The sequence below is a fragment of the Hypanus sabinus genome, chromosome 23 (genome assembly GCF_030144855.1).
Source record: "Hypanus sabinus isolate sHypSab1 chromosome 23, sHypSab1.hap1, whole genome shotgun sequence".
Lineage (NCBI taxonomy): Eukaryota > Metazoa > Chordata > Chondrichthyes > Myliobatiformes > Dasyatidae > Hypanus > Hypanus sabinus.
The window spans coordinates 13,867,784-13,882,107 of record NC_082728.1 but is presented as its reverse complement, the minus strand read 5'-3'; the positions used below and the strand labels follow the sequence as shown (position 1 = coordinate 13,882,107).

The following is a 14,324-nucleotide window of genomic DNA, read 5'->3' as shown; positions in this document are numbered from 1 at the left end:
AGATGCTATCTGATCCTTCAGCATTTGGGTGTACTGATATGCCTTAAACCCGGTAGCGAAAGATCTCTGTTTCAGTTGGAATGTGAAGATTGCCATCTTGTCTAGTTGAAGGCACTTGAAGACAAAAGAAGGGATAATGTCACATACTTTTACAAAGAAATCTTCAACAAACTGTTCTACCATTGCTCTTGATAGCCATTATGACTTCCCAAAGTGGTTCAGAGCGATCCCAGCAACAGTGGCCATTACACAGAGTCTGCAGTTCGATGGCATAATCGTCATGCTACGTCAGTGCCAGCAATCCAAGTTCGATTTGGAGAATTAAGTTTTCTTGTGCCTCTCTTAACTCCAATGAGAATAAGAAAAATTCAAGATGGCTCTCGCCGCACTCCCATTCTGATCCTCCGACTCCCTTCTCCAAATCGAACTTGAAATTAAAGTGAGTGTAAGCGTCAGCACGGACTAGAAGGGCCGAGATGGCCTGTTTCCGTGCTGTAATTGTTATATGGTTATATGATTCCCGCCACTGCCTGTGAGGACTTTGTACGTTCTCCCCGTGACCGCATGTGTTTTCTCCAGGTGCTCTGGTTTCTTCCCACATTCCAAAGACGTGCGGGTTTGCTGGTTAATTGGTCACGTGGGTGTAATCGGGCTGCGCAGGCTCGTTGGACCGGAAGGGCCTGTTACCTTTCTGTATCTCTAAATAAAAATGAAATATCTTAACATTTACTTTAAGAGGTAGCACGGTAGAGTAGTGGTTAGCATAACACTTTACACCACCAGTGATCCAGGTTCACTTCCCATGGCTGCCTGTGAGGAGTTTGTACGTTCTCCCCATAACCGCGTGGGTTTCCTCCAAGTGCTCTGGTTTCCTCCCACAGTCCAAAGGTGTGGGTTGGTCACTTTGGTGTAATTAGACGGCTAGGGCTCATTAGGCTGGAAGAGTTTGTTATCATGCTGTATCTCTAAATAAAATAAATTTAACGTAAGCTAGCTTTTTGGTTTACTTGCTCTTGTGCAATCTCAGATTACCTGGTTCCCACAGGTCAATGTTGAGTAAACCTTCCTATGAAATCTGACATTGCTAAATAATGACTCCTCTTTCCTTTGCAGTTATGTGTCACTGTCGGGAGAGGGGATCGGAGCTCATTGTTGGTGATCAGGCACACATCTACATCTTTGAGCAGGGAGGCAGTGCACAGGTACAATACCCCTATCGCTCACCTTGCCTCCAGGAGTGGTTGCTTTACATTCTTACAGCATTACATAGATGTGATTTGGAAGTGAGATTATGTGTTTGACCTAAATTAAACTGGAACTTGGTCTACCGTTTTCACGTGTATGGAAGCACAGTGGATAACTTCTCTCTCCTCAACACTGAACTGATTCCACAACCTATAGACACACTTCCAAGGACTCATGTTCCCAATATCGTAAATTAATTTGTTTGTTTATTTATTAATTGTCTTTTTTTTTGTATTTGCACCGTTTGTCTTCTTTTGCACATTGGTTGGTGGTCAGTTTGTCTGCTGTTTTTCATTGATTCTATTGTATTTCTTTATCCTACTGTGAATGCCTGTGAGGAAATGAATCTCAAGATAGTACTTAGTGACATAAATGTACTTTGATATTAAGTTTTCTTTTAACTTTTGAACATTGAAACTTCAGTCACACGCGCACACATACACAAAGTGCTGGAGGAACACAGCAAATCAGGCAGCATCTTTGGGGAGGAATAGAGTCGACGGTTCTGACCAAGACCCTCCATTAGGGCTGGCTTTCTATTATTCCCTTAAACTACCCCAGTGCACTGATGTGATAGGTGATCTGTATGGGGAGCATGAGAAGGAAAAAATCTGTTTTGCAAAGGAGTATAAGGGAAAGCAATAACAGAATGCAGAGTAAAGTGTTACAGATACCAAGTAAGTGCAGTGCAGGCAGACAATCAGGTGCATTGGCCACAACAAGATAGATCGAATCCATCATATCATACAACGGAACCATTATAACAGCGGAACAGAACTGTTCTTGAGCAGTGTTCCTTCTAAGGTGTCCGCATGCACACATCTTTTGTGACTAGCGCACGAAGGAATTTGAACTGCACACAAATGTTGTCAGCCTCTACCTCATTGGCATGTTAAGTATATTTCACCATCGTACACAATCACATTTCCTTTTCTGGTTTCCCAACGCAGACAGCGTTGACAACATGGAGTTTGCAATGATCTGTTTGCAGATTTTAGAATTGGCTTATTTATACTGTTTTTGTTGAAGAAAGTATTCAGTGTGCACATGTTGTCATCACTGGTAAAAAGTTGCACAGCAGAAGATTTCTGCGCACACTGGTCAGTAATAATAACAGTAATAATGCTGAGCCTTAAGAGAATGTAGACTTCAACATTGACACACTCTCTGTCTCTCTCACATACCCACACACAAACACACTCTCTCTCTCTCTGTCTCTCTCACATACCCACACTGTTGCGCTTTCTCTCTCTCTCTCTCTCTCTCTCTCTCTCACACAAGCACACACACTCTTTCTCTCTCTCTCTCTCTCTCACACACACACTCACTCCCTGTCTCTCTCACACACCCACACTGTTGCGCCTTCTCTCGCTCTCTCTTTTTTGCACACAGATACATACACTCTCTCTCTCACACATACTCTCTCTCATACACATACAGACACACTTACACACTGTTTCTCACACATACACTTGTTCACTCTCTCACAGACACATGCTCTCTGTTTCTCAGATATACATGCTCATTCTCTCCTACTTCATGCAAATATTCCTGCCCACAGTTCAACATTCTGAAGTCAAAAAATTTTGATTTGAATTTACATATATGCATCTTTAGAGCTAATATTCAGATTGAGCAATCACAATCTGTGTCAACTTGAAAGTGAAGTTGACTTTTCCTGTACACTTCTGCAGAGCCGCCCACATTCTGGCCTCGTAGACTTGTCTGCCCTGACATCTCCGAATCAGAATTGTTTGATAACAGAATGATTTGCTGTGTCAAAGTCACCTTCTGATACAAGCTGACGTTGGGAGAGATTGTGCGGAAGGATTTTCGACACCTCGTTGGTAAAGCCCGAAGACTCTTTAATCACAGTGTTGTCCCTCGCAATATGTGGTAGATCAATACAAGACCCTGAGCTCGACATGTAGAACTGACAACACAGTGTAGTTTCGGGGAGTGTTGCGCATTGTAGTAACAGTGAGTATAACACCGTGTAGTACCAGGGAGTATTACACAGGGAGTAACGGAGTGCTACAGAGTGTAGTAGCAGGGAATGTTATTCATTGTATCATTGGGGATTATTACTCAGTATATCATCATGGATTGTTACAGAGTGTATCATCAGAGATTGCTACACATTGTTTTATCAGGAATTATTACACAATGTATCATCAGGGATTATTACACAATGTATTATCAGGGATTATTATACTGTATATCATCGGGGATTAATACACAGTGAATTATCGGGCATTATTACACAACATATTATTGGGGATTATTATTGTGTTGGCACATGGCCTAGTGGGCAAGGCATCAGACTAGTAACCTGAAGGTCACTGGTTCGGCTGAGGCAGCGTGTTGTGTCCTTGAGCAAGGCACTTAACAACACATTGCTCTGCGCCGACACCGGTGCCAAGCTGCATGGGTCCTAGTGCCCTTCCCTTGGACAACATCGGTGGTGTGGAGAGGGGAAGGCTTGCAGCTTGGGCAACTGCCGGTCTCCCATACAACCCTGCCCAGGCCTGCGTCCTGGAAACTCCAGGCGCAGATCCATGGTCTCTCGAGACCGACGGATGCCACACGCATTATTGGGGTTTATTAAACTGTATTATTGGGGATTATTACACAGTATTATTAGGGATTATTACACGGTATTATTGGAGATTATTACAGTGTATCATCAGGGATTAGTACAGTGTATCATCAGGGGTTGTTACACAGGGTATTATTAGGGATTATTACACAGTATTATCGGAGATTATTACAGTGTAACATCGGGGATTATTACACAGGGTATTATCAGCAATTATTCTTATTATGGTGTGTTACACAGTGTAGTACCTGGTATTATTACACAATGTAATGCATCTCAGAGTCCAGTGCTGAAGCCCCTACACCATCGGCCAGCCCAGTATCCTGGTTACTCTCCTGATAAATTTGTCTATTTCTATCAGAACTATGCTCCAGGGAAAAACAACCCTCTGCTTATAACTGAAATTTCTGTAAAAAGTGGTGGACACAGGCAAAGTTGTCCCCATCATTGTGTGCTGCGACTAGAAAGCGGCATCCATTATCAAGGAACCCCACCATTCAGGCCGAGCTCTCTTGTCACTGCTGCCATTAGGAAGGAGGGACAGGAGCCACACCACCGTGTTGGGAAACAGTTATTCCCCTTCAACCATGGACCGTCGTGGATAACTTCACTCACCTCGATGCTGAACAGACTCTGTGACAATAAACTCATTTTCAAGGACTCTACAACTCACGTCCTCCCTGTTAACTATTTTCTTTTTTAATTTACTATTTGCACAATTTTCCATCTTAGTTGTTTTGTCAGTCTTTGATTTAAATAAGTTTTATAGTATTCCTTTTAATTTTCTGTAAATGCCCAGAAAGAAATGAATGAGAAATTATCATATGTTGACATAAACATACTTTGATAATGAATTTACTTTGAACGTTGAAATACTCTAATGCAGACAATATCCTGATGAATCCCAGTGCAGTTACATCTTTCCTAGAACATAGAACTGCACACACACTCCAGATGTGGCCCATCTAGTGTTCTGTGAAGTCTTCACCTGCTGTTACAATCTCTGCTGCAGGTGCTGATGGCTGCATCCCACTTGTCTCTATGTTCCCCTATTTACCTGATCAGCACTTTCACAATTCTTTGGCCTCCATCCCACTGTCCCTCAGTAGTCGATACCCTCTGGAACCCTACCATTTAATTTGACCTTTCAAGTCGCACCATTTTGCAGTGGCCACGATCAGAGCCGGCCTGACACTGTTCCACCCAGCTCTCCAGTAATCACCGTCATGCTGTAGCCTAACGACACACTACAGCTTGGACTCCACTGGAGGACTGTGAGCTATTTCTGGCCCCTCTTCTAAGAAAGGAGGTGCTAGCATTGGAGAGGTTCAGGTGAGTTACCCTGGCAATGAAACGGTTAATGTTTGAGGAGCTTTTGATGCCTCTGGCCCTGCATTCGCTGGCATTCAAAAGAATGAGAGGGTGACCTCATGGAAACCTACCATATTTTAAAAGGCCCAGACAGAATGGGCTTGGAGAGGTTGTTTCCTACAGTGGGAGATTCTAGGACTAGAGGGCACAGTCTCCAAATAGATGTCACTTTAGAGCAGAGGCGATGAGTAATTTCTTTAGGAGGTGGTGAATCTGGAATTCATTGCCACAGATGGCTATGGAGGTCAAGTCATTGGGTATATTTAAATGTCCTTGAGGTGTGAAGCTGTGAAAAGTTTTGAGAAGAAGGCAGGAGAATGGAGTTAAGAGGGATACTAACTCAGCCATCGTCAAGTGGCAGAGTCGGCTCGATGAGCTGAATGGCTTAATTCTGCTCCTATGTCCATGGTCTTATGATAATCCTCCTTGTCATCTAGAACACCACAAACTTTTGTGTTATCTGCAAACTCTGATCCAGTGAGTACGATTTTTGTACCACCTTCCACAACCTCAGGGCGACTGCATGCCTGTTACAGATGATTGATTTTATTCCTTATATTCTGTCTGGGTGGCCTCCAACCTGACAGCATGGACATCAATTTCTCCACACTCGCCCTCCTCTCTTTTTCCATTGCCTGTTTTCGCTCTTCTCATACCCCTTTTCTCCTCACCCGTCCATCACCTCCCTCTGGTGCCCCTTCTCGTTCCCATTTTCCCATGTCTCACTCTCCTCACCTGTCTGATTCCTTCTTCAGCCCTTTACCAATTCCACCTGTCATGTCCCAGCTTCTCAGTTTGCCCTCTCTCCCTCTCTCCCACCTTCCCAATAACCTGGCCTCACCTATCACTTGTAACACACAGAAAATGCTGGAGGAACTCAAGGCAGCATCCATAGTCAATCAAAAAGGAATAAGAGGGTCTCCGAAGAGGTATTTCTCTGGATTTCCAGCATCTACAGAATCTCTAGTGTTCACTGTCAGCTTTTACTGCTTCCCCTCCACCCTCCTCATTCTGACTCCTTATCCCTTCCTTTCCAGTCCCAATGAAGGGTCTCGGCCCAAAATGCTGACGGTTTATTCCCCTCCAGAGACGCTGGCCGAACTGCTAAGTTCCTCCAGCATTTTGAGTGTGTGGCTCTGAATTTTCAGCCTCTGTGTTTGTGGTTGATTGTGCAGTTGGACAAATTGTGCGTGGCAGAGCTCATGGCAGCCAGTTTGGCCACAGCAAGCCCAGGTACAGTGGTGGCTACGTGAAATCCAGCAGGGCTGGGGGTGCAGAGATTCTGAAAGCTTCCCAGCTCCCTGGTCCAGAACTTTATTGACATCCCTTGTTGTGTATTTTCCTTTGAATGCTCTTTTCCTACTGCACAAGATGCATACAGGCGAGTCAGAGTCATTGAGCATTACAGCTCAAAACAGGCCTTTCTGTCCATCTAGACTGTGCCGAGCTGCTGTCCAGTTTAGTCCCATCAGCCTGCTCCTGGACCATAGCCCTCTGTACCCTCCCATCTAATTATCCAAACTTTTCTTACATGTTAAAATTGAGTCCACCACTTCTGCTGGCAGCTCATTCCTCACTCTCACTCCCCTCTGAGTGAAGAAGTTCCCCTTAAAAGTTTCACTTTTCAGCCTTAACCTAGGACCTTTAGTTCTAATCCCACCCAACCTCAGTAAAAAAGGCCTGTTTGTATTTACCTATCTATACCCCACATAATTTTATATACCTCAATCAAATCTCATCTCAGTCTTCTATGCTTCAGGGAATAAAGTTCTAAACTACTCAATTGTCCCCTCTAATTCAAATCCTCAACTGGCAACATTCTTGTAAGTGAGCAAGGCCATTTAGCCTAGACCTGCAGTTCTCCACATTGCAACCCCAATGTGTAATGATCTGATTTTATAGTACAAATTGTACAAGGACAAAAGCCGTGCTGAAATCCAAAATCCTGGGTGTATCCAGCATTGTTCTTGGTAACCACGTGATAAAATATTGCTACACAATTTCATTTAACCCAACTATTGCATGTCATTACTTTTGACAAGAAAAGTAATTACATAAAATTAAAAGTTGCTAAAGAGTCCTGAGGTGGATTTTGCTGCCCCATTTGTTCCCACATGCAAACATTATTAATCCTGTGTGCTTGCTGCCCTCTGGTGGTGTTACATTACATTACAGTTCATTGCCGAATTGGAAAACATGCAAAAGAATCTTTCAAAGTCAAAGACCAGGGAAAACGTGAAGATGCAGAGAAGTGGGAACCATCTTAACTACACAAGAGAAGGTCCGCTGCCTCTCTCCAAAAGTCAAATGGTGTATTCTATTGTGAATTTTCTGTGGCTATATGGAAAGACATTGCCACACACTATTGTGGGCCATTGTTTATGGAGTTACTATTATTCTCAAGTTTTCAAAGTCAAAGTAAGTTTATTGTCAAAGTACACATATGTCACCATATACTACCCTGAGATTCATTTTCTTGCTGGCATTTACAGGAAAACAATGGAATTTATGAAAAACCTATACATAGACAAAGGCTAACAAACATCCAATGTGTAAAAGAAGACATTGTGTAAATAAAAATAAATAAATAACACTAAAACACAGGTTACAGACTCCTTGAAATGAGTCTATTCGGAGTTGCGGTGAGTGACGTTATCCACACTGGTTCAGGGGCCTGACAGTTGAAGGGTAATAACTATTCCTGAAGTTGATGGTGTGGGACCTAAGGCTCCTGTACCTCCTGCTCAATGGCGGTAGTGAGAAGGGAGCATGGCCTGGATGGTGGGATCCTTGATGATGGATGCTGCTTTCTTTTGGCACCGCTCTTTGTAGATGTGCTCAATGGTGGGGAGGGCTTTGTCTTAGGCTGATCTGGACCCACCACCATCTGTAGACTTTTCTGTTCCTGGGCATTGGTGTTTCCATCTTTGTCCCCAAAACTGCTGTTTGTTTCTTTATTTTAACCTGCAGTGCCTCTTGCTTTCTCTTCGACGGCAGATCTCCAGCACTTACAGAGTTGGAATCATGGATCAAAACACCACAGAGAGTCATTCACCCACTGGCTGTGTGCTGGCTCTCTGCCACTGGTATCCAGGGAGGAGGCTTAATAACACATCAACACTGAACACAGTTGTGTCTTCCTTTTCAGATTGCGGGAATTCATTCACGTGTTATAAGGAATCTTCCGGATGGGACTTTCGATTTGAGTGAACTGGAATCAAGCATCCGCCATGATTACCCTGACCTGCACATGACCCGGACTAGCCTCATTTGCCTGGAGAACACCCAGAATCTCAAAGGAGGGCGGGTCCTGCCTCTTTCCTTTCTCCAACAGGTGAGGTAACACCTGATTAAAACTACCAGAGTCAGAGTCACGTCATCACAATGTGAAGCTGCATTCCTTTTACCAGGTATAACAAAATCTATAAATAAAGCACCCTGGCTAAGATTACAGTACTATCCAGAAGTCTTAGGCACATTATATATAGAGTCATAGAGAACTACAGCTTAAGAACAGGCCCTTCAGCCCATCTAGTCCATGCTGAAACCATTTAAACTGCCTACTCTCATCGACCTGCACGGGGCCATAGCCCTCCATACCCTACCATCCATGTACCTGTCCAAACTTCTCTTAAACGTTAAAATCGTGCTCACATGCACCACTTGCACTGGCATTTCATTCTACACTCTCACGACCCTCTGAGTCAAGAAGCTTCCCCTCATGTTCCCCTTAAACTTCTCACCTTTCACCCTTAACCCATGACCTCTGTTTGTAGTCTCACCCAACCTCAGTGGAAAAAGCCTGCTTTCATTTACCCTATCCATACCCCTCAAAATTTTGTCTACCTCTGTTAAATCTCCTATCCATTTTCTACATTCTAAAGAATACAGTCTTAATCTATTCAATCTTCCCTTATAACTCGGGTCCTCCAGACCTGACAACATCCTTGTAAATTTTCTCTGCACTCTTTCAACCTTGTTTACATCTTTCCTGTAGGTAGGTGACCAAAACTGCACACAGTACTCCAAATTAGGCCTCACCAATGTCTTATACTTCAAAATAACAACTCATCTCCTGTAGTCAGTACATTGATTGTTGAAATCAATGTGCCAGAAGCTTTCTTTATAACCCTATCTACCTGTGATACCACTTTCAATGAATTATGGACCTGGATTCCTAGATCCCTTTGTTGTACCACACACCTCAGTGCCCTACTGTGTAAGACCTACACTGGTTGGTGTAAAACTTCACTTTGTCTGTATTGAACTCCGTCTGCCATTTTCAGCCCATTTTTCCAGCTGATGTAAATCCAAGCCATGACAGCCTTCCTCACCGTCCACTACACCCCCAGTCTTACTGTCATCCACAAATTTGTTGATACAGTTAACCACATTATCATCCAGATCATTGATATAGATGACAAACAACAACAGACCCAGCACTGATCCCTGCGGCACCCTACTAGTCACGGGCCTCCAGTCAGAGAGGCATTGTCTACTACCAATCTTTGGTTTCTCCCTCAAAGCCAATGTCTAATCCAATTTACTACCTCATCTTGAACTGAACCTTCTTGACCAACCTGCCGTACAGGAACTTGTCAAATGCCTTAGTAAAGTCCATATGGACAACATCCACTGCCTTGCCTTCTTCCACTTTCCTGCTAACTTCCTCGAAAAACTCCATAAAATTCGTTAAGCATGACCTACCATGCACAAAGCTAAACTCTGGATCTATCCACCCTAGTTTTCCTCAGGGTAGCAAACACCTCCTCCTGTGTAATCGGTACAGCCAGTCCCCGGGTTACAAACGAGTTCCGTTCCTGAGTCCGTCTTTAAGTCAGATTTGTACGTAAGTCGGAACAGGTATTATTTAGCGTCAGTTAGTCAAATGTTTGTCTTAGTATATAGTATATATTTTACCTTTGTATGCATATAAACCACTTAAGAAACATATGTATTTCAATAATTAAACCACTACATTGTTTAGTAATAATTATAGCTTTCATCAGGGCAGGGCCTTTCACATGCTCCATTATTCTCAATTTATCCTTTAAAATTGTTCCGATCGTTGACTGACTGTAGCCTAACGCTTTTCCAATGATCGATGGCGTTTCACCTCTTTCTGATTGCTTTATTATTTCCACTTTATTTTCAATCATGATCTTTTTCCGCCAGTGGAACAGAAGCACTGTGGATTCAACCGCAGTGAGCTACCCTGGGTCCCAAAGTCCACCACACTGAATTCCCTGGGTCCTAAAGTCCATCTCACTGAGACAGGTTAAATGGGACAAGTAGAGGCGGTGCTGACTGGAAAAGGGGGGTGTCAGGGTGAGCCTTGCTGAGAAAAATTTAAGCCAAATGCAAAGTTACACGCAGTGTCAACATCAACGACTTAAAATGGCAGACGGCTTTCTCCTTCCTTGGTTCATAAATACCAGTTGTTCGTAAGTCGGACATTTGTAACTTGGGGACTGCCTGTACAGGGTCCAGGAAGTTGATGCCGTTTTGCCTCACTTCTATTGACTCTGTTTTGGCTCCACACAGCGATTACCACTTTGGTCTTCCAAAGGACTAATTTTGTCCCTTGCAATCCTTTTGCTCGTAACTTAGAATCGCCTAAGATTTTCCTTCATGTTGTCTGCTAAAGCAACCTCATGTCTTCTTTTAGTTCTCCTGATTTCTTTCCTAAGTGTTCTTTTGCACTTCTTATACTATATACTCTCATTTGCTCCCTAATTACCTCTACCCGCTATGTACCTCCTTTTTTCTCTTAATAAGAGCCTCAAAATCTCTTAAAAACCAAGGTTCCCCACATTTGTCATCTTTACATTTTATTCTGAGAGGCACATACAAGCTTTGTACTCTCAAAATTTCACTTTTGAAGCCTCCCACTTAGCAAGTACACCTTTGCCAGAAAACAGCCTCTCCCAACCCACACTTGCCAGATCATTTTTGATACCATCGAGGTTGGCCATTTTCCAGTTTAGATTCTCAACTCGCATACTAGACCATATTCACTTTGAAACTGTTGGGATTGTGGTCACTGGACGCAAAGTGTTCCCCTACATAAACTTCTGTCACCTAGCCTGCCTTACTTCCTAATCACTGACCCAGTATTGCGTACTTTCTTGTTGGGACTTCTGATGAAAGAAACTTTTCCTGAACACATTTGACTAACTCTTTCCCGTGTAGTCCTTTTACATAATGGAATTCCCAGTTATGATTTGGAAAGTTAAAATCACCTACTATATAAACCTTATGTTTGTTGCAATAGTCTGAAGTCTCTCTACAAATTTGTTCCTCTAAATCCCTAGTTGGTACTGTGTTTTGCATCTTGGCCCCAGGGTAATACTGTATCATTTGGCTGTATTCATGGATATTCATATATAGTTGAATATGAACTAAATGTCCTCCCCCAGAGCAGATCAGGACACCGGCAGTGTGTTAGAATATTGATACTGTGACTTCTCATTCCTGACCGTTAGATGTCTGCAAGCCCCTCCACCCCCTTGTCGCTCAGAGAACTACCCCCCACCTCTCTGCTTACATTCCAGGTACGAGACCTGGCTGACACCTATAATTTGCCAATCCACATGGATGGAGCCCGTGTGATGAACGCAGCAGTGGCTCTAGGTGTCAATGTCTCTGAAATCCTGCAGTACTGTGACTCCGTGTGTGTGTGCCTGTCCAAGGTAGGATTCTGTCAGCTGGGAGGGAGAGGGAGGCGGGGCAGAGGAAGCACAGTCTGAGAGTGTGAATGAGTCAGTGGGCTCACTGACTGGTACAGGTAATTCTTTAAAGATTTTAACACCCTTGAATCCTGCAGGGGATTGTTCCAGCTTATGAACTCAAAGGTGTTATAGATCATGGAAGCAGGCACTTTTGGCCAATTGAGTACCTTTCCACTCCGTCTTATAACAAACAACAATCAACTCAGAGTGGATAAATCATAAGTGTGTTTATTTTACTTGCTGCAAGAGAAGACTAGCACTGCACAAGAGCCGGTGTTAGCTTCTAACAAACAAATGGCATAGTAACACACACAAAATGCTGGTGGAACGCAGCAGGCCAGGCAGCATCTACAGGGAGAAGCGCCGAGACCCTTCATCAGGCATAGTCACTCTTTTATACACAAGTGCTATCTACCCATGCCAGTTCAAGGACAGAGTGCATTCTGTTAGTCTGCTTAATCAATGTATTTTGCATTCTTCCAGTATCCGAATCCGCTTGTCTTTCTGCAGTTTGTCATATACTCGGGGTTCATCGACTGAATGTTACCTGAACACTATTAGCAAAGCACTCTGGTACAATACAGGTTCCATTTTGTTACAGGCAAAAAATGCCATTTTTGTGACTACAGGCAAAGTACTTTTCTGCAGGCCCAAACTCATCCGTACTGAACCAAGTGCTTTCCTGAGCTTATCCCATTTGCCTGCATTTGACCCATATCCCTCTAAATTTTTCTTATCAGGTGAACCTATGCAAATAACTTTTAAATGTTGTAATTGTATCTGCCTCCAGCACCTCATCTGGCAGCTCGTTCCATGTACCCACCACCCTCTATGTAAAAATCTTGTCACTCAGGTCCTCTTTAAATCTTTTCCCGCTCGCCTTAAATCTATTTCCTCTGGCTTTAGACTTTCCTCTACTGGGAAAAAGACTGGTCACCCTCCTTATCTATTCTCCCATGTGATTTTATAAACTTCTATGAGGTAACTCCTCAACCTCCTTCGCTGTAGGGAAATCAGTCCCAGCCTGTCCAGTCTCTCCTCATAACTCAAACTCTCCAGTCCAGGCAACATTCCTGTAAAATCTTTTCTGCACCTTCTCCAGCTTGATCACATCCTTCATATAGTATGGTGCCAGAACTACACGCAGTATTTCGGGTTTTCCTAATACTGAGGAAATTATCTGATTATCTGGGTGGCAGTGTCCAGATCTGATGGCAGTGTGGAGATGCAAAGTCAGGTCAGAGATCTTCTGGAGCAGCCTGTGACTCGCTCTGACTGGGTCCTGTTCTCTTGGATTTTCCAGAGTCTAGGAGCTCCGGTTGGCTCCATCATTGCTGGAAGCAAGGACTTCATCAAGCAGGCCCTGCGGCTGCGGAAGGTGCTGGGAGGGGGCATGAGGCATGTTGGGGTGCTGGCCGCTGCCGGAATCATCGCGCTTTCGGACATGGTGGGGAGGCTGGAAGAAGACCACAGGAACGCCAGGAGGTTTGCTGAAGGTACACAGCCTTCATAGACACAGTCGGCGGACGCTGGAAACAGGAGCAACAGGCAGCGTACAGGAGGAACACCAGTGGGTGGAGCGACATCTGTGGGAGGAAAGGAACTGTTGGCATTTGGGATCAAAACCCTGCATCAGGTCAGAGAAGGGAGAGAGGAGAAGACCAGAATGAAGAGAAGAAGTGATGAGACAGGTGTCTGAGGTGATAGTTTGACTAAGGAAGGGATGTGAGGTAGAATAAGCATGTCTGTCATCTTACACCCCTCCTCAGCCTACCAATCACCTCAGCCTCCTTTCTCCCCTTGTCCCTTCTCCCTTTAGGAAAGGCCACCTCACCACTCTCCTCTCAGTTCTGACATATCACCAGTTCCTTTCCTCTCATAGGTTCTGTTTGCCCAGCTGACTTGCCCCAATAGATAGTTCGCTGCCCAATGTTTGTAACTGTATTCCTTTCTAAAATGTGTTACAGTCAGTAACCGACTGACCTGATGTTTAAACCTGCACTATGCTCTGTGGTTGGATTTGAATAACTATTGTAAAAATGTGAAGTTATCAACCATGTGGTTGAAGGTAATCACAGGGTTTGGAAGATATGTGTGTCGGTAATGTTGATCACAGCAAGACAGAGCTCCAAGCAGTTTGCCAGAAGACCATAAGACATAGGGGCAGAATCAGACCATTTGGTCCATCGGATGCACTGTCATTCCATCATGGCTGATTTATTATCCCTCTCAGACTCCTTCTCCTACCTTCTCCCCATAATCTCTGATGCCCTTACTAATCAAGAATGAATAGGATCCCATTCCAGTGTGTCTTAAGAGAATAGATTGAGTGAGTGTTGGCTTTTCTCTTTTAAGCGAAGGAGGGTCAGAGGTGATTG

General features: G+C 43.8%; 1 protein-coding gene across 4 annotated transcripts in view; it reads left to right on the top strand.

The window, feature by feature from the left end:
* The window catches only part of tha1 (threonine aldolase 1), a 107,156-nt gene that overhangs the window by 84,184 nt on the left and 8,648 nt on the right, over positions 1-14,324 (top strand). For all 4 annotated transcript variants that reach the window (XM_059948416.1, XM_059948417.1, XM_059948419.1 and 1 more), the window contains 4 exons: positions 1,114-1,202; positions 8,364-8,549; positions 11,770-11,907; positions 13,250-13,442. In XM_059948416.1, coding sequence (XP_059804399.1) covers positions 1,114-1,202; positions 8,364-8,549; positions 11,770-11,907; positions 13,250-13,442 — 606 coding nt within the window. The remainder of the gene's footprint in view (positions 1-1,113; positions 1,203-8,363; positions 8,550-11,769; positions 11,908-13,249; positions 13,443-14,324) is intronic.